At 42.0% G+C, this 20,485-nt stretch overlaps 2 protein-coding genes across 2 annotated transcripts; one reads left to right on the forward strand and one right to left on the reverse strand.

The window, feature by feature from the left end:
* Positions 1–3,005: 3,005 nt before the first annotated feature.
* On the reverse strand, positions 3,006–5,758 carry LOC121933729 (olfactory receptor 14A16-like). Its single transcript, XM_042473717.1, has 2 exons — positions 5,734–5,758; positions 3,006–3,985 (listed from the first exon to the last, which is right to left on the reverse strand). Exons 1-2 carry the CDS (start codon positions 5,756–5,758, stop codon positions 3,006–3,008), a joined length of 1,005 nt encoding a protein of 334 aa, XP_042329651.1.
* A 2,971-nt stretch (positions 5,759–8,729) lies between these two features.
* Positions 8,730–19,925, forward strand: LOC121933730 (olfactory receptor 14A16-like). The gene is made up of 3 exons (XM_042473718.1): positions 8,730–8,811; positions 11,736–11,870; positions 18,949–19,925. Exons 1-3 carry the CDS (start codon positions 8,730–8,732, stop codon positions 19,923–19,925), a joined length of 1,194 nt encoding a protein of 397 aa, XP_042329652.1.
* Positions 19,926–20,485: the final 560 nt, after the last annotated feature.

Consider the following 20,485-nt stretch of genomic DNA (forward strand, 5'->3'; position numbering starts at 1 on the left):
CCCCTAAACTCCGTGTTTTTCCATTTGCTTCTTGGTTTAGGGTATCACCCCCCAGTTTTCCTTTTTGCCTTTCTAAAGCCTGAATTGAAGATTGGGGTCAACTCCTCACCATACATGCACACCGTCACAGGAACACACCACCAGAAACCCCAAAGAATCCCCACATCCACCCAGATGCCATCCCATTGGATGACTGTCCCTTTAATCAGCCACATAATCGCACATGCAATGCTCCCCTTGTACAGGGCATCAGTCTGTGAGTGATACATTGGCAAAGCACAATCATGGTGCCCCCCCATATGCCCCTTCACCCCATGCCCCCCCATTGGACTGTCTGGTTTATGTACTTGGAGAGAACATAAACCGACAGGTTTCTGTCCTGGGCAGAGTGCTATTCAACATCTTTATCAATGACTTGGATGACAAATGTGGGGGCATACATATCAAATTTGCAGACGACACCAAATTGGGAGGAATGGCTAACACCCCAGAGGACAGGATCAAGATTCAAAATGACCTGAATAGATTAGAAAGCTGGGCCAAAGCTAACAAAATGAACTTCACCAGGGAGAAATGTAAGGTATTGCACTTAGGGTGGAAAAATGAAATGTACAGGTACAGGATGGGGGACACCTGGCTGAATGAAACTACGTGTGAAAGGGATCTAGGAGACCATGTAGACCACAGCTCTGGCACTGTGTCCAGATGAGGCAGCGATGAAGGGGCACCATATAGCCATGCCACGAGAGCTAAGGCGCCATTTTGAGAGCACAAAAAAGAGCCACTTTTTGCAGCTCCTTTTTGCACCCTCAGAGGCCAGATTGGGATTGCGGTGTGAGGTTGCCGGGACCCCAATCTGGTACAAAAGGGGGTGGCTTGCAGAGCTCCTCAGATATAGGATGGATGAGACATGGCTTGACAACAATACATGCTAAAGGTATTTGGGAGTCTTAATAGACCCCAAAGTGAATATGATTGAAGAGTGCGCTTCAGCCGCTAAAAAAGCCAGTATGATCCTAGGCTGTATCAACTGGAGAGTAGTGGGTAGATTGAGGGAAGTAATATTACCACTCTATCTTTCTTTGGTCTGACCTCATTTGGAATACTGTGCATAGTTCTGGACACTACAAGAGGGATGTTGACTAGTTGGAGCGTGTCCAGAGTAAGGTGACCAAAATAGTGAAAGGTCTGGAAACCATGGCCTATGAGGAGAAGCTTCAGGAGCAAGATATATTTAGCCTGGGGAAGAGGTTTTAAGAGGTGTTTTGATAGCCATGTTTAAATATTTGAAAGGATATCATACTGAAAATAGGTTAAGCATGTTTTCTATTTCTCTAGAGACAATGTGGCAATGGATTCAAAGTACAGGAAAAGAGATTCCACCTAAACATTAGAAAGACATTTCGGACAGTAAGAGCTGTTCAACCGTGGGATATATTGTCTTACATAGTGTGGTGGAGTCTTCTTTGACTTTTTAAAGCAGAGTTGGGATGGTCATCTGTCAGGAGTGCTTTTAATGTGTCTTCCTGCATGGCCCTTGTGGTCTCTTCCAACTCTTTGAGTCTATAAAAGTATTATTTCAGCTCCATATGAATAAGAATTTACTAGAATTCAGAAATTGTTTTGTATTAATATTTTAAATGACAGGATGGAAGGAATTAGGTTTCTCTGAGGCTTTATCATTTCCAGGGGCTTAGCACAATGAAGTATGAGCCCAACATTTTTAATTTATTTATTAATACCTGTATCAGTGATGTGTGAGACAAGAATACAGATTTCCTGCTGAACTATGGTGGTCATCCCTGGGAACAAAACTCGAAAATGTAATTTGTTTCCTTTACACTTTTGAGCCAGTGTGGTGTAGTGGTTTGAGAACTGGACTCTGACTCTAGAGATCAGAGTTTGAATCTTGGCTCTGTCATGTAAACCCATTCAAGTCACCCACTCTCAGCTGCAGAGGATGACAATAGCAAACCCCCTCAAGAGAAACCTGCCAAGAAATTCTGTGATGGTGGAAACCATGTGACTGCCTTTTAGGAAATTATCCCAGCCATTTTAAAGTGACTTATCCTTGAGAGGATAAAGTCGCATTTAGTTTTAATAGCAGGTATTACCACATTCAAATGTGGCTGGGCAACTGCAACCATATGTACCCAGGATCCTAGCCATGCTTATCCAGCCACTTTTCAAAAACGGGAGCCAGTTTTCAAAAGCAGCCATATATGTGTGGCTGGGATCCAGTCTGTATATGGGTTGCAGTAACCAGGCTTCACTTGAATGTGAAAATACCGACTATTAAAATTAAATGCAGCTTTATCTCCTAGGGGATAAGTCACTTTAAAATGAGTGAGATAATCTTAGTTTTGCCATATTTTTAAAATAACAAGAAGGGACCATTGAAATTGCAGGGCTGACAATCAGAAAGTTGCTAGTTACAAGTTTGTGGTCTACTTAAATATCAAATCAAGGTCAGCCTTCCATATCCACAGATTCTGCATGCACAGATTCAATGGGACTTGAGCATCCACAGATTTGGGGAGGGGTGGGGAGTCCTGGAACCAATGTCCAGTGGATAACAAGGGTCCACTGTATTGCTTGAGTTAAGTTAGTTATGTTTTACTCTGTAAAGTTAACATAATGCACACATTTACATCTTTATGAATGGCCCATACCTCAACATACAGAATTTTTTGGGTTCATGTTCAGCATAAATAAATGGAAAAGCTTGTCACCTTCAAACAGAGGACATTTCTTTTAATAAGGAACACCTACCAATCCTATAACAAACAAGCTTTCTGGCTATCCAATAGGGTACATAACTTATAATAATGAATATCTTGCAACACTAATGTGTCTGACATTACGTGTTATGAATAAGAGAACTGCAGCAATACAGCACAAAAATGTACTAGGCACAAATGACACTGAAACATCCTATAACTGCAGAGTATTCTTCATTCCAAACATGATAGGATGGCTCGTTCCAATAGAGCTTTACGCAGAATTTACCAGACAAGATAGAAAAGGCTATTCACAGGAAAGAACCTCAAACACAGCAGTTTTTTCAGAGCAATTTTTATCTCCCTGTTTCTTAAGCTGTAGATGAGTGGATTGATCAAGGGTGGCACCATCGTATATATCATGGTCAGTGATAAATCAAGAGATGATGGGGAATCTGAGGCAGGCTTAAAGTAAGATAGAAATGAAGTAAATACAAATACAGACAGTACACTGAGGTGCGGGAGGCAAGTTGAGAAAGCTCTCTTCCTTCCCTGCCCAGCAGGAAATCTCATCACTGTAGTTAAGATGTACATATAGCTCACAATAACAAAAACAAAGCAGCTCATTGCAACAACTGCACTCAACAAAAGAATAGCAATTTCGATCAGAAACAAATCAGAACAGACTAGTTTTAGTAAATGTGGAATTTCACAGAAAAATTGGTTGACATTGTTGGCACAAAAGGGGGATACAAAGGTCCCTGCAGTGTGTAACACTCCATAGAACAAACTAATGATCCACACCGCAGTAACCATTTGAAGGCAGGCATGCTTATTCATCACAATCTCATACAGTAATGGTTTGCAAATGGCAGCATACCGATCATACGCCATGACTGTCAGAAGAAAGAAATCAGAAGCTATAAAGAATACATTGAACAGGACCTGAGTGACACATCCAGAATAAGAAATATGACTGTCATTTCTAAGGGAATTGGCCATGGAGACAGGTAAAATGACTGAAATTTGCCCCACGTCCTGTATGGCCAAGTTCATCAGAAAGAAGTACATAGGGGTATGCAAACGATAGTCAGAGACTATTGCAGAGACAATGAGAAGATTCCCTGTTGCTGCTGTCAGGTAAAAGATGAGGAATACAATGAAGTGTAAACTTTGCAGCTCCCGGACATCTGAGAATTGCAGAAGAAGAAACTCTGAGAGAGAAGATTTATTAGCGGGACTTTGCTCTTCCACATACAGTCTCCCTGTGGAAAAAAAGAATGAGACTTGTTCAAATGAATAAAAGAAAAGTGGTGGCAGAGTCCTTAGAGTTTTGATTCTAAGCTGGTATTATATGGTTATGGCTTTTATTGCATCTGTTATACTTATTAAGACCACGCATTCTGTGTGAATGATATCAAGGCAGTATCTTATCTGAAAGCCTGAAATTTGAAGGAAATCATCCCTAAAACAGATTGCAGAGGGTGTAAACATACTGCACAATTTTATGTCATTGATAGTATTTTAATTGTCATGAATCTACCACATGGAATCCTGAGATTTGTAGTTTTGTGAGTAATTGAGAATTCTCTACCACAGAGCTGTGGTACAGTGGTGCCTCGGGTTATGAAATTAATTCGTTCCGCGGCCGCTTTCGTAACCCGAAAAGCCTTCGTAAGCCGAATTGCCATAGGCGCTAATGGGGAAAAGCCGCGTTTCGTGCGAAAAAGCGCCGAAAAGCACCAAAAAATTTTTTCGTAACCCGAAAAACATTCGTAACCCGGAACAATTATTTCCAATGGGATTTTTTCGTATCCCGGAAATTTCGTAACCTGGGTATTTCGTATCCCGAGGTACCACTGTACTGTCATCAGCAAACACCCTAGGAAATTCTAAGAATTTCACCAATTAAAAATCACAGTTTCTGTATGACGAACACATAGCTCCTACCATGTTTTCCAACTGCTAAAATTATGCAGGGAGGATACAGACTAAGGCCCTCTACAGACTGGTATAAAGAGCCGGTGTGGGGCAGAGTGGGGGCAAAGTGACCACATATGAACCGAGATGACTCCACCTGCACACCGCCTGCACACCACCCGGCTGACCAGGCAGCATCACACCTAGTCTTTGACTCAGTGTTTATGCTCACTGCTACAAAGAAGCAGCAAAAAGCCATGGCAATGGCGACAAAGGCAGCTTTTACCTGCTCCTTAAGGACATAAAAAGCACTGGATTGAAGCCACAGCATGCGGTTGCTGTAGCCCTGATCCAGTACTTCCAGGAGCAGCACAGAGCTGCTTCTTAGGGGCCGTCTGTTAAGCCCTTGAGTCTCTCACAGGTTCTACTGTAGCGATATTTCAAATGGAGGACTAAAAATGTTTTTTCCCCAAATGCCTAATCTTTACTGCTCATTCCTTCCTAAACCTCTACTCAGTCAGGTTCTTGCTACCCTAATCATGTAGGACACCTTGACAACAGCTGACAGAGAGAATGTTATAGTTCAAAGTAAAAATATCACTGGAAGCAGAATCCCTTTATTGATAAATTTCCTTTTCCCCAAGATGAGGATTTAGGGTGATTTACAGTTTAAATGTCTACTTTTAGTATCAGCTAAAGGAACCCATCTTCAGTATTTTTTTCCTTCAGGGAAAAAAAATCATGCACATGCACAGTTTCTGTGACACTAGACACCACTATAGGAGCAGGTGCTGAAAAAACTCCTACCAAAATCCTTTTACATTACAAATGCAATCAACTAGACAAATGACTGGTGATAATTGGGAAGCAATTACCAAGAATAATTATTTAGCTGCTAGTCAAGGCTGGAAGAAAATTGGGAATAATTCTGCATCCAAAAAGCATTTGACCTCCTCATATTTCATAGACAAAATTTTCTACACATGACACCAGATGTTTTGAGAGTCAAATAGAAAAGATGGTAAATTTTAAGATACAGCTGTTGAAGAAAGACCATCATTTACCACATAACTATTGTCAAGTGTTAACTTACCAGTAGGCTCATGAAAACCAATCATTTTTGATTCTGGAATTGGTGCAGAGAATTTAACTTCTTTCCTTCTTCTGGTCTCTGATCAGATGTACCACATACTATGTGGCAGCAATTAGAGGCAAAGAAGCAAGTAAGGGATCAATGGTACAGGAAAAGATTTGGGATGATAGCTCCAGTTTTGTTTGCAGATATTTCAGGTAAAACTGGAAATTATCTGTGTTTGAAAACTTAGATAGCTGCTGTACATCCATATATGGGATACTGAGCATCCTTATCAAACTTGGTATAAGGCAGTTTTGTGTATCACAGTGAATCTCTGCATTTAACAAGAGAGGAGGTTATGAGAAGAAGAAATAAAGATTACATACTGACAATTGAGCAGTGGGTAGAGATAACCATCCATAGGGAAATGAAAGATAAGAATGTTAGAAGGGAGAATTGTAAACCTTGTAAAAGTGATATTTGTGATTGCTGCACAGGCATTACTCACATAATTACTTATTGTGTAAGATATGATAAGCTAGTTTGAAATGAAAATAAGTGCCTAACAACTGATGCATGCATTATCAGTATACTCTTGTATTGTTTCAGATAAAAATAATCCAATGATGTGTTGACAATCCTCTCCTTGAAAAGTCTATTATGAAAACACTTCTGACTATCTTGGAAATTCTCCAGATGTTTTGACTGAGATTTCCATATAAGCTTCAGACTTTATTTTAGTAGTGCAGCTTCAGCTATATTCTCTAGAAGTAGGGCCCAATACATTCAAGGTATCTTATGCCGAAGTAAATAAGCATAAAATTGCAAATTTCATTTCTATGGCAGCGCTTAATGTTGATTGCATGATTCTGTCAGAAATAATTAAACAGACCTAATTTGTTTTATAATTGAAATCTATGCGTGCAGCAAATATATAGGAAAAAATCAAACATTACAACATGCAAGTCACACTACTCAACTTGAAAGCAAAGTCATTAGTGCAGATATAATCATGAGTAAAAGTAAAAATATGGAAGAAAATATAACATATCAGAGAAGGAAAGGAACAACATGTTAAATATTCCATTTCAGAACATTGGAGAAACTCCTGAAATTAGAACAATTTGAAAACTTTCCAAGCCACTATTTTCTTCACAAATTTCTCTTACCTTCAGATGCACTTTCTTCTCCATTAATGCTTGATGGCTTTGTATCTCTTTAAACATCCATGCTACTTTATCAACGTCCTCCCTTTTGATCTATGATGAAACCTCCTAAGGAGACCATTTATTTGCCTCTCTCTTCAGCTTCTGGGGATTTGTTCCCAGGAGTAGCCATCACAGTTCAGCAGTAAAAGTGTATATTTCTGGCCTCACACTGTACTGATACAGTTATAAATAAACAAATTGGTTTCTGGTCCCATAATTCACTGAGCACCTGAAAATGACAGGGCTTAAAAAAAAAATTATCATTTCCGTCCTGCCATTTAAAATGTTAATATGAAGCACTTTGTGAATTCTAGTAAATTCTTATTTCTATAAGCTGAAACAGTATTTTTATTAAATTCACTCATTATTTGGCACTGACCATATTCAGTAGTTAAAGATATTATACGATTTACTAGGGAGATGCAGGACACAGAAATTAGGACTACGTTATTAACTAAGTAGAAAGGATCTGAACATAGTTTATGGCTCTGAGTCAGATCAGAGTCCCTCAGAACTGTCTCATCTTATCCTTGCAAGCTATATAAAATGACTTTTTCACTAACTGGCCATCTCATAGAAAACCATCAAACTCCCCCAAGCCTCAAGATATAAAGTGCGTCCTACAGCAGAATTAAAGTTTTGGCCCGCTCCTTTTATCATAATTATGTATGTGAGTGCTCCCTATTGCTTCTGAGAAACATCTCCTAATGTGAGATGTGTGCCAAAGAGGTATCTCTCATCTAGTTTGCTGGGCAGTCAAATAAATTAGGTTGTTCTAATATATCATCACAACTTAACAGGTTTCAGTGCCAGGTGTTCCTCAACCAACCCAAGTGTCATAACCATAGGAGCTCCTTTCACTTAGAATGTGAGGGGATGTATCCCTTAAAACACCCATGCTTTTGCCTTTCTAAACTCTGATTTATAGATTGGGGCAAACCACACAGGAGGAAGTATAGGTGTTGATCCAATTCTAAAAAGAACAAATATAAAATATCTACTCATTTAAGGCAAGCTTTTCAAAGCCACTACTGGTCAGCTCCCAGAAATGAAAAATGATAATGAGCCACTACTCCAGTGAATGAAAAGAGGGATGTCCCTTTTCCCTTTAAGCTACAAGAAGACATACAGAGCATATCGCTCGGACAAATAAGGTGCCTTACCTCTTCCGGCTTCAGTTCTGGATCCTGGATCCTCCTGGATCTAATCATACCTAAATTACCACTCATCTAGGTGGGATGCCACCATCTGGATGCATCCTGGGTTGAAGCTTCACTCAGCCCACCCTTTTTATAGTCAGGGAGCTTCTGACTTAAAAAAAAAATTGGCCAGCTGAGTGAGACTTCAACCTGGGATGCATCTGGGTGCAGCATCCCGCCTAGACCAGTGGCAATTTAGGTATGATAACATCCAGTGTCATCCTGGATCAAGAATTGAAGCTGGAAGAGATAAACCGCCATATTTGACCAAGTGATAAGATTGGCCTATTCATATGGACCCAACACCCTCCTGCCACTCTAGTCAGTTTTAGACCTAGGTATGAGGAAATTTCTGTGACAGAATGCTAGCCTGTATATAATCAGAGAGGAAGTCTTGAAAAAGAAAAGAGGGCTGTAGAGAGGTGATTCTGAAATGGTTATAGGAAAGTTAAAGATAAAATGAGAAGGGGGCATGCTTAAAGGGTAGTTTTAACTGGCAAACAAATATGACTTAAGCAAATAGAACTCTGGAGAATTATTGGGAAGATTTTGGAACTGAATCAGAGTTTGATCCCATCAACATATGCTAGGCAGAGCGAAGGAGCCCATGGTCTTGGCAATAGCCACACCAATACCTTCGAGAGTGGGATTTGAGCAGTTTGTTCAAGTGGTTGTAGTTGCAGTGAATAGTAAGGAGACTTGGCCAGCAGGAGGGACTCCTTCCATCCTTCCTGTCCTGGGTGACTTCAACATCTCCCTCACGGCCTGCTCTGTTCCATCTGGTGCGGCTCGGGAATTCATGGAGACCATGACGGCCATGGGCCTGTCCCAGCTGATACAGGGTCCTACGCATTGTGCGGGTAATACTCTCGATTTGGTCTTCTGTTCGGAGGCGGATAATCCGTGGGTGGAAATAGCTAATATTTCCCCCTTGTCATGGACGGATCATTTCCTGGTAGAGGTGAAAATCAAGGCCTCTACCCAGATCCCCCCCGGGGGTGGCGGACCGGTTAGAATGGTCCACCCTCGTAGGCTGATGGAACCTGAGAGGTTCCAAGAAGCCTTAGAGGGGCTCACGGTTGGAAATGACGGCGACTCTGTTGATGCCCTCACCGGTATCTGGAATACCGGTCTCTCTGGGGCTATACACAGAATCGCTCCCAAGCGCCCTCTCAGGCCCGCTTCCAAACGTAAGCCCTGGTATACGGAAGATCTCCGGGCGAGGAAGCGGGTCCTGCGACGGCTAGAGTACCGTTGGCGGAAACACCTTTGCTCAAACGACAAGACTCTCCTAGACCGACTGTTAAAGGACTACGGAGAGGCAATACGAGCAACAAAGAACTCGTTCTATGGTGCTCGTATTGCGTCCGCGGAGTCGCGTCCGGCAGAGTTGTTCAGGGTGGTCAGGGAGCTAACTCAGCTCCCTCCCGCCCTGAACCAGATCCTTGAACCTTCTAAGGCCTGCTGTGACTTGTTTAACGACTTTTTCGTGGATAAAACTTCTCGTATAAGCGAAGGTCTGAACGCCGACATTATGGCAGAACCTAGGGTAGAAGCGTCCAGAGCCTCCGTGGACTGTGTTATACTGGATCAGTTTGAGTCGGTGAGTACCGAGGATGTGCACAAGATCCTCGGAAGTGTTCGGAAGACAACCTGCTCTCTTGATCCCTGTCCCTCGTGGTTAGCAGCCCAGGGGGGACCGGCGGTAACACTTTTGTTACGCCGGATAATTAATACATCTTTCAGGGATGGGCGATTTCCATCGGATCTTAAATTGGCCATAGTAAGACCGATCCTAAAAAAGCCCTCCCTTGACCCCCTGGTTCATAATAATTATCGGCCTGTTTCGCTGCTACCATTTTTGGGAAAGGTGATCGAGAGGGCGGTTGCGATCCAGCTTCAGGCGGTCTTGGATGAAACGGATTATCTGGACCCATTTCAAACTGGCTTCCGGGCGGGTCATGGGGTTGAGACGGCCATGGTCGCCTTGGTCGATGATCTCCGTCTGGGCATTGACAGGGGAAGCGTGTCCCTGTTGGTGCTCTTGGACATCTCAGCGGCTTTCGATACCATAGACCATGGTATCCTTCTGGGGCGCCTGGCTGAGGTGGGAATCGGGGGCACTGCGCTCCAGTGGTTCCGCTCCTACCTCTCTGGGAGGTCCCAGATGGTGCAGCTGGGAGACGTGTGCTCCAGCGAGCGGGCCCTTAAAACCGGGGTCCCTCAAGGAGCCATTCTGTCTCCCATGCTATTTAACATTTACATGAAACCGCTGGGAGAGATCATCCGGAGACATGGGGCGCGGGGTTATCAGTACGCTGATGACACCCAAATCATTTTCTCTATGTCTCCGACTGATGCAGTGACTGGGGATGGCGTCTCTCCTCTCGTGGCCTGTCTAGAGTCAGTAATGGGCTGGATGAGGGAAAACCGACTCAAACTTAATCCAGAGAAAACGGAGGTACTAGTGATAGGTTCCCCTGGTCCAGGAATGGAGGTGGTTCCACCTGTCCTGAATGGGGTCACGCTCCCCGTGAAGGACTCCGTGCGCAGTCTGGGGGTGCTTCTTGACTCGTCCCTTCACCTGACTGCTCAGGTGAATGCGACGGTCAAGAGTACCTGTTATCAGCTTCGGCTGATTCGCCAGCTGCGCCCATACCTGGCCCAGAGGGACCTTGAAACTGTTGTACACGCTCTGGTAACTTCGAGACTGGATTTCTGTAATGTACTCTACATGGGGCAACCCTTATACCAAACTCGGAAGCTGCAAATGGTGCAGAATATGGCAGCGCGGCTGGTCACTGGTGCTCCCAGGACCAGCCACATAACACCTGTGCTTAAAGATCTCCATTGGCTGCCCATCCGCTTCCGAGCTCAATATAAGGCGTTGGTTATTACCTATAAAGCCCTAAATGGCTTGGGCCCAGGATTCCTGAAGGACCGCCTCTCCCCGTACATTCCGCCTCGCACCCTCAGAACATCTGGGCAGCAACTCCTGAAGGTGCCTGGGGCTAGGTTGGCTGTCACTGCCAGAAGATCTTTTTCCACAGCTGCCCCAGCCCTTTGGAATACGCTGCCCACGGAGCTCCGCTCATCTTCCACCCTGGCCCAATTTAGGAAGGGTCTTAAAACCTTCCTATTTAATCAGGCATTCCCCGACTAAATATCCTGTGGGCCTCCCTCCTCTCTCGTGGCCGTGAGGACGGGCTAAGGGGCTTTTTATTGTTTTTATGGATTGTTGTTTTATTATGGTTGTTTTTAATCTTGTATATTGTCTGCACTTCGGTGCATTTTGTTAGCCGCCCTGATCGTTTGGAAGGGCGGGGTACAAATAAAAATTTTATTTATTATTATTATTATTTATTTATTTATTATTCCTTCTGGTGCCCCCACTCTATGGTCTCCTGCAAGAGTTACCACCTCAGAGCATATTCATCATCATGCCTGGCCTTCCCTTTCCAGATTTCCATAAGACAGGTGGATTAATAAAGTCAGTAGTGCCACTGCCTTTGTGGACCAACTGTGCTTGGGTGATTGGGTGTGGTAACAATCCTAAGGTGATGGTCAAAATGCCTAATTACTGTTCATTAACTTTCTGTTCTTTCCCAAGCAGATCTTGGTTCACAGCAGGTAGACATACTTGACGTGGTTTGCAGTCCAACTCCCTGGCAGCCTCAGGGAGTAACAGCCAGTGGCATGGAAGCCAAGGAGGAGTGGGAGGAACAGCTGGAGGCCACAGTTGTTACAGGTGAGCATGGTAGACAGTGTAGGGATGGTACTGTTGCTTGGTCTTATGGGAAATGGGGTCAGTTCCCTGCTATGTTTTAGATTCCCCAGACGGAATCTTCCTCAGGCCAGAGCATTAAGGTAACCCTGGGCATAAGGGACTTAGATACCCAGCCTATCTAGTCATTCATAGGAATGGTGGCATTGGCAAGCACCCATTTCTCTGTCTAGCGAGAAGCTTGGTGCTATCCTGCAGTAGATCTCTCATTTCAGTTTGGTGCTATTCTGCAATAGATGTCTCATTTCAATTTGGTATAAACCAAAGAAGGCAGACTTTAACAACTGTGAAATTTTACAGAAGCACTTATAGAGTTTAGAGCAGAAATAGGTTAGAAAATCTTCACCAGTGTATGATTGCTCCATTGATCAGACAAATGAATGGGGAGATAGAAGGCATATCTGTTAATCAACAGTTTATATTGTAATGGCAACTTCAGCATTTCAGCAGGTAGCTTTATAAATAATTTTGTTCCTTCCAGCTTTTAACATCTGTAAATTATATCTGTACAATAATTGTGTGAGTGTGCGTGTTTGTGTGTACTCACTTATGAGCCTCCAAGTCACCTATCAACTTATGGTGATGCCATAAATTCCATAGCATACTGCACAATAAATAACAACATCCCAAGGAAATGTATAGAAAATAACTAAAATAATAAATTCTCAATAATAATAATAATAATCTCAACACAAAATTTAAAATAATTTAAAACAGCATGAAAAGGGGGAGGGGGAGGGGAGGAGTCACCAATTGTAGCAAAGGTTCAATATAATTTTAATAAAAAAACATTTTAATAATAAGAGTGGGCCAATGACTCAGAAGCTTGCTGATATTAATATCATCATCACCATCACCATCATTGTCACAACAAGGCAGACTTATGTTAGCATTAAAAGCACAAAAAACACACTTTGGAAAGAATACACTTTGGAAATGGCCACCCACCTCCTCTTCCTCCTCCTCTGAAGCTTTGCCTCCTCCTTGAGGCTGGCCAATGGCAGACTGGGGCTTCAAACAACCCCGCCTCCGCTGTTCTGCTATTGGCCGGCCAGCCTCAAGGGGAGGAGCTGCTCTTTTTAGCCCCGCGTGCATGTGTGCAAGTGGGGTGAGCGCCGCTGACTGCGGCCTGGGCACCTGCACAGGTGTCGCGGCTGCACAGAGGGGAAGGCAGAGGAGGGGGAGGGTGGCTGGCCGGATGGCCAGCTGGCCAGCCACATCAGCAGCTGCAGTGATGGCTGCATCAGCGGGCCAGGGCCAAACCCAGGAATTGGTGGCAACCAGGACTGGATCGGCCCAGTACCACAAAAGCTGCTAGTGTATAAATACTCTTATATACCCTGATATATTCCTTGGTTCCACCTCTAATGAATCCCATAGTCTTCTAGTGTATACATACTCTTCAAGGCATAGTCTTGTTCAACATAGATGAGGGAATTTTGTACACAACTAAATTTGGTGTTGTACATTTGAAAACTTTCTTTAAGAATTTGTTCTTTTGTCAAAATGTGGCTCTTACTGTACGATGTGCATGTTTGGAGATTAGGTCATTCCTTAGGCTGTAGTTACACTACAGAATTAATGCAGTATGTCATCATTATAACTGTCATGGCTCAATGCTATGGAATTCTGGGATCTGGAGTTTTATGAGATTTTTAGCCTTCTCTGTCAGAGTGCTCTGGTGCCACAACAAACTACCAATCTCCCCTACTGGCGGGATATAGCAACCCTACCTGTAGCTAATATTGGGCCTGAAGAGACAGACCAAAATAAAGCTGCTTTAGAGCACTTTGGAGGTATGCTGTTTAAATGACACACACATCTTACGAAGCCAGAAGCTGTGCCAAAGCTCCTCTCCAGTCCTGAGGATTGGGGTGTGGCTTTGGTACAGCTTCCAACCTCTTAGGATGCATGCATCATTTAAACATTATGCCTCCAATGTGACCTGAAGCAGCTTTATTTTAGCCTGTCCGTTTGGGCCCCATACTAAGAGTACTTTAAATAAATTATGTAACTTTTGAAATAGCAAGATGGAAAGAACTAGATTTCTTTAGTGATTCAGTCATTTTAATGTACCTAAATACTGATAATCTTCTTAGTAATAATACCAACGTTAACAAGCCAAAACTTAATTTCTTTTTTTGCACACTTTTACTGTTGAGTTGCAATTGCTACTCCCGGGAGCATCTCTGCAGAAGCACAAAAGGGAAATTAATAAATCCTCTCCTCAAATGAAGACTGTTTTTCATTAAACTAGAAGACTTTCATACAAAGGTGTGGCTATCTGAGCAGATAAACAGTGACAGAAGCTTGCCACTGAAGAAGGAAGAGCAACTGTGAAGAAAAGCAGTAAGTGATTCGGAACCTTTCTTATCATTTTTGGGACTTTTTCAAATGCTCTCACGTGCTTTCTTTTCCTTGACCATTATCATGGTTTTTTTCCTTCTGTACATTTTCTCTTCACATTTTTGCCCTTCCTTGTGATTCCTTCTGAAATTAACATAACATAAGTGATGTGTGTGACCACCTTATTGGGATGCGGAAATATTTTCCAATATTAGCTGCAGGCAAACATGTCATTCATAGGAATTCAATAATTTCTCACAATGTCACACAATATATACCAAAGCATGCCATCAGAAAGGGATTTCAGTTGAAGCCCTATACGCATTGGACTGAACATGGTGGGTCTTACTTGAGTAGACTGAAATCTGAAGTTAATATGGGGATTCCTTCTTCAGGAAGTTTTAAAGAAAGTGAAAATTAAACTGATAAGAGAATGTTTGGAGAGAAATGGCCTGCATATCACTAGTAATAAAAAGATAGAGATGGTGAGTGACTGTACTGGGACTGTATGGAGCACTTTTGGTGTGCTTTCCTCAATTTTTTTTAACCACACTGATTGCATATTCTGAAATATGAACTTCCATGCTTTTAATCACATCTGTTTGACAGTTACAAGTACCTTTTCAGCAGGTTTCAAATAGTAGATTTTTAGCAACCAACTTTCTTCCTTCACCCTCACCCCACCTTGCTTTGCATCATCTCTTGTCACTGCTGCTTTCTTCAAGCATGTGTGTGGCATCATTCCTTTCACTCTCCACTACTGCAGGACCTCAATAACAATAACTTTCCTCCCATGCCAGCATGCACACATTCCACCACCACCACCACTACCATTGTCCCCCTCCACCTCATGGTCTTCCCTCCCCCAGATATCCCAGGTATACATACACACACATGCATGCACACACCTCTATCAACACAAATATTCTCCCTCCTCATCATCTATATCATTGCCTGGTCAGGAGGAAGATGATGAACAAGATGAAACAGTGGAGGAAGAAGGAACACATTTGGGTTGAGTTCACACACCTGGTGAGAAGGAAAAGGAGGACAAAGAGGGGCACCAACAGGTGATGGATAACAGCCCTGCCTGCTTAGATTTGTGTTGCTGTTGTTGCTTTTGGGAGGGAGTGCTGGTGGCAGTGAGGGAAGGGCTCTGACACTGGCACAGACTCCTTTGCCCCTCAAATACTATTTTGGAGAAGTAAGAGGGATCTTGGTGATGGATCTCTGTGTGTATGTATCTTTATCTCTGTCTGTCTGTCTCCTTCCCTAATTCATTTTATATTTAGAGTGGTTACCTTCTTTTTTCATAAGGGCACAGCAGAGAAAGAGAGTCAGTGTAGTCTATTGGTTTAAGTGTTAGAGAAGGACTCTGGAGAACAAGGTTCAAATCCCTGCTGGACCATGGAGACTTGCTGAGCGACTTTGAGCAAGTCACACTCTCATGTTGGGGAGGAGAAATGGAGGTGGAGGTTTGTTAAAGCAAAAGAAAAGGGAGATTTTTTTTAAGATGATTTTTTGAGATGCAGCACATCTGCAACAGGTTTAGCAGATTTAAAAAGGAACTGTAACAATCTTTAAATTATTTAAATTATTAGCTTGAGAAATAGTTTGTTGAGTGACTGGATGTTGTATTTCCACAACAATAGAATTCATAGAAGGAGAAACTCCCAATACATCCATCTTACTGTAAATTAATTAATCAGGGATCATTAAACCTCAAAGGGACTGAGGAAAGCAACCCAGGTTTAAAGGGACTGTGGGAGGCAAGGACGCATGTGGAAAATGATCAATACCAATGTACTAATGATTCATTCACAGGTATGTGCAAAAAGCAGTCACACTACTCTTTGGCTTTTAAGTTTCTGAATCACATGAAACAAGAGGGTGTGAAACTATTGATCTCTATAGCACTACAGTTGCTTTTTGTTTTCGTTACTGCAATTATTACTGAATTGACCCTGGTGCAATAATCTCCATAGTGAAACTTAATCCAAACAAATCCAAGGTGCTCCTCATGAGTCAGAAGACAGATGAGGGAATAGGAATTCAGCCTGTGGTGGATGGGATTATGCTGCCCCCCCCCCCTTAACTCTCAGATTTGCCGCTTGGTTGTGCTCTTGAACTTAGATCTGACCCTGGTTTCAGCTATGGCCATTTGCACAGTTGAAACCAGTCCATCAGCTGTGCCTATTCCTTGAGAAGTCAGATCTGGCATTCAGTGACACATGCCTTGATTACATCTAGTTTGGATTACTGTAACATGCTCTATGTTGGGTTGCCTTTGAAAACTGTTTGGAAACTTAGTGGGTTCAAAATGGTGTGGCTAGGCTATTGACCAGGACTGGGTACAGCGACCATTTGACCCTCCAACATTGAAATAGCTGCATTGGGTACCAGTCTGTTTCTGGGCAGAATTCAAAGTGCTTGTATTGACCTTTAAAGATCTATATCTCCTAATATAAACCAAGGCTTTATATAGGGGAGGTTTTTCTCATGGTTACACCACCTTTGTAATTGTGGTAAATGAGGACTCAGGAGAGACCTTTCTCTGTGGCTGTGGGACTTCCTTCCATTGCAGGTCTGGTTGGCTCCTTTCCACCTGCTTTTCCACTGGTCCTTTCCTCCTGTTTTTTCCACTGGATGGACTGGTAACCTCAAGGCTGGACTTTTAAATGTACTGTACAATGGACTACCTCTGTATCAAGTTAAGAAAATTTGATTAGTTCAAAACATGGCACCCAGATTGGTTACTGACACATCCAGAACTGATCATATTACACCAATATCAAAATGACTCCACTGTCTGCCAATTAGTTTCTGGGAAAGGTGCAAAGTTTTGGTTATTACCTTTAAAACCCTACATGGTTTGGGTCCAGGTTACCTAAGGAATGGCCTCTTCCTCTATAATCCATCCTGTACACCCAGGTCCTGGGAGGACATTTACTCCAGTCAGCCAGGGCTAGGCTGCCAATTGTCAGCCAGAGGAATTTTTCCTCAGCTACACCTAGACTTTGGAAACACTTGCCAGAATAGATTCAACAGCTGAATATATTGTCCAAATTTAAAACAAAATTAAAGATCAGTCTCTTCTGGCAGGCCTATCCAGATGATTTTTAAATTGTAAATTTTAAATGATTAAATTTATTAATACACATGTATCATGTTTGCTCTTTCAACTGATGTGTGTTTTTTAAATGATGTCTATTTGTTAGTCTGTTCTTGTTTCCCACTTTGATCCATGGGGACAGAGATGATGATGATGATGATGATGATGATGATGATTTGTTTTATTTATATACCGCTATTCCAAAGATCAAAGTGGTGAACAGCAAGTAAGCTAATTAGCAAGTAAGCTAATTTGCCCCCAACAGTCTGGGTACTCATTTTAGCGACCTCGGAAGGATGCAAGCCTGAGTCGAGCTTGCGCCCTTTTACTGGTCTTGAACTCGCAACCTTGTGGTTTTGAGTGAATGGCTGCAATACAGGTATTTAACCACCGTGCCACCACTGATGATGATGATGATGTCCTTCTGCCTTCCTGGGAGATTTCAAATCTGATGTATTCTAGGAACCCATTATTTGTCTTTTTATGTGTCCACGGTATCTGCACAATTCTTTTCCAGCACCATATCTCAAATGAGTTGTCTTTTTTTCTGTCAGCTTTCTTTACCATCTAGCTCTCATGCACCCCTACATAATGATAGGAAATACAATGCCTTGAACAATCTTCACTTTAGGGTTCACCTGTATATCTTTGATGATAGGATCTTTGTCACCTGCCAAATGATTACCTTTATTCATGTAATCTCAACTTTAAAAAATCACCCGTATATCTAGCCGATTCAACATACAAAATATTTGCCATCATTCAAGGTGAAAAGTATAGACTTTTCAGATGCATGACGAAATGGGCTGTTCTAGCCCTAGCCACAGAATATGACATTTATTCTCAGTTAATGCTGACAATGTTGTGCTTAGTTATGCATTTTATGCCTTAAATTCGTTGCATCCTGAACTGTAAACAGAAAGTATAAATGGTAGTAAAGGTGTGTAGGGCATCAGTTCCTGGAATGGTGACCAGCATTAATTGTGAAATTGTACTTCTCTTGCATCTGTTTGACTGTCTTCTCATCAACATTTTGACAAGGGAGAAGTTCCAAAGTGGAATCTGCATTTTTCTTCTATCAGTGTCTTGTGAAAGCCAGTTGAAAGGGTTGACTTGAGCATGGGGTGATACTAACAGATTTGTTGACTGCTAGTTAGAATTTTATAAAGCAAAAACAATCCTTTCATGTGAGCAATATCCTTGATGTCATCTCTCTCATGTTCTACAGCTAAGCTGACTCATCAATTCCTCATGATTAGGTCAGCAAAATATGATTGGTTTGGTATGTATTATGGGCTATGTATTTGAAACAACATGCTTGGTCCTGTGAAGTATTGTTCAAAAGAAGCCAGTCTGAGACTGTCCATTATTTAGGGTTAATTTCATCCAGATTTCAGGCTTTCAAATAAAATTCTGCTTACCTCAAACCTACTTCTGGTGCCCCTTTAAAGTATCAACAAAGAATAAGCCTGCAAGTAGAATAAAAATAGCAACAGCAATAACAAAACCTGATCAACTTAAAGTACTGCCTCTCTGTTTCTCCTATGCTCATTGTGAGAACTGTTCTTCTGCTTCCTTTCACAGGCAACATTCATATGGAGGAGCAACGTCCACTGAATAAATCCTCATTGTCAGTGTTTCTTCTCCTGGACTTCTCTGAAGTTTGGGAGGTGCAGATTCTACAATTTGTTGGATTCCTTGTCTTTTACTTGGCAACTGCTGCAGGAAATCTTCTGATCATCGCTGCCATAGCTTCTGACCATCACTTGCACACTCCCATGTACTTCTTTCTGATGGACTTGGCGATACATGATGTGGGCCAAGTTTCAGTTATTTTCCCCTCAGCAATGGCCAATATTCTCACAAATTCCAGACACATTTCTTATTCTGGATGTGTTGCTCAAGTTCTCTTCTATATCTTCTTTTTATCAACAGATTTCATTCTTCTGACAGTCATGGCCTATGATCGCTATGTTGCCATTTGCAATCCACTTCATTATGCGATGGTGATGAATATGGAAGCCTGCCTCAGGATGGTGACTGCTATATGGGTCATCAGTTTCCTCTATGGAGCACTACACACTGTTGGCACCTTTGCAGCCCCATTTTGTTCTAATGTTGTCAATCAGTTTTTCTGTGAAATCCCACAATTACTCAAGCTTACCTGTTCGGACCTGTACTTGGTGGAAGTTGGAGCTCTTTTGTTAAGTGGTTTGCTTGGTTTAGGGTGTTGCATTTTCATTATTATTACTTATGTGCACATTTTCATGACAGTGATGAAAATCCCATCTCTTCAGGGAAGGCAAAAAGCTTTGTCAACTTGTCTCCCCCATCTCATTGTTTTCTCCATATTTGTATTCACAGGCTTTTCTGCTTACTTCAAACCTACCTCTGACGCCCCATTACCTCTTGATTTGGCATTAACTCTGATATATTCCATGGTTCCACCTCTAATGAATCCCATAGTCTATGCAATGAGAAACAAGGAAATTAAAAATGCTCTCTCTAAGCTGCTAGTGTATACATACTCTTTTAGTCATAGTCTCGTTCAGCATAGGTGAGGGAATTCTGTACATAACTTTATTTGTACAATTTGAAAACTTTGACTGGGATTTGGCTTTTAATACTGTGTGGTGCTGTTAGTAATTTTTGTAAATATGTAGTCTCCTAATGACTTTTAATATTTTTAATGTTTTAACCTTATAAATTATTTAATTATTATTAAAATGTTTTATTATTGAAATTATATTGAACCCTTGCTACAATTGGTAAATCCTCCCCTCCCCCTAAATACATACCTACTCATCTTAAACTTTACCTTTAACTATACCTATGCAACCCTGTAGTTCAATAATCTATTTGGCAATAATGGCCTTCAACTACTTCCATCCTTCTATTCCATCAATTTATGATCTTTCTTTCTACCTTTCTCAGTTGATTTCCCTTCACTTACTTTCCCTTCTCTCCCTCCTTTCTCACATTCTTCTCTAATCCTCTCTCTCCTTCCTGTCTATTTCCTCTTCCTTCTCCTTGCCTTTATTTTACCCTCACAATTGTTCCCAATCCACTTGCTCTTCAACTCTCTCATTCTCGGTTCACTTACTCAAACCTTCAATCACTT

This window comes from Sceloporus undulatus, chromosome 6 (assembly GCF_019175285.1).
Source record: "Sceloporus undulatus isolate JIND9_A2432 ecotype Alabama chromosome 6, SceUnd_v1.1, whole genome shotgun sequence".
NCBI classification, from domain to species: Eukaryota; Metazoa; Chordata; class Lepidosauria; order Squamata; family Phrynosomatidae; genus Sceloporus; species Sceloporus undulatus.

Bases quoted from the DNA above. Each gene is read 5' to 3' on its own strand.
- LOC121933729 (XM_042473717.1), bottom strand. From the start codon at position 5,758: ATGATTGGTTTTCATGAGCCTACTG. The intron at 3,986-5,733 runs GTAAGTTAACAC...TTTTTTCCACAG, and splicing joins TGGTTTTCATGAGCCTACTG to GGAGACTGTATGTGGAAGAG.
- LOC121933730 (XM_042473718.1), top strand. From the start codon at position 8,730: ATGGTCTTGGCAATAGCCACACCAATACCTTCGAGAGTGGGATTTGAG. The intron at 8,812-11,735 runs GTAAGGAGACTT...TTTCCCAAGCAG, and splicing joins GGTTGTAGTTGCAGTGAATA to ATCTTGGTTCACAGCAGGTA. The intron at 11,871-18,948 runs GTGAGCATGGTA...TTCCTTTCACAG, and splicing joins GGAGGCCACAGTTGTTACAG to GCAACATTCATATGGAGGAG.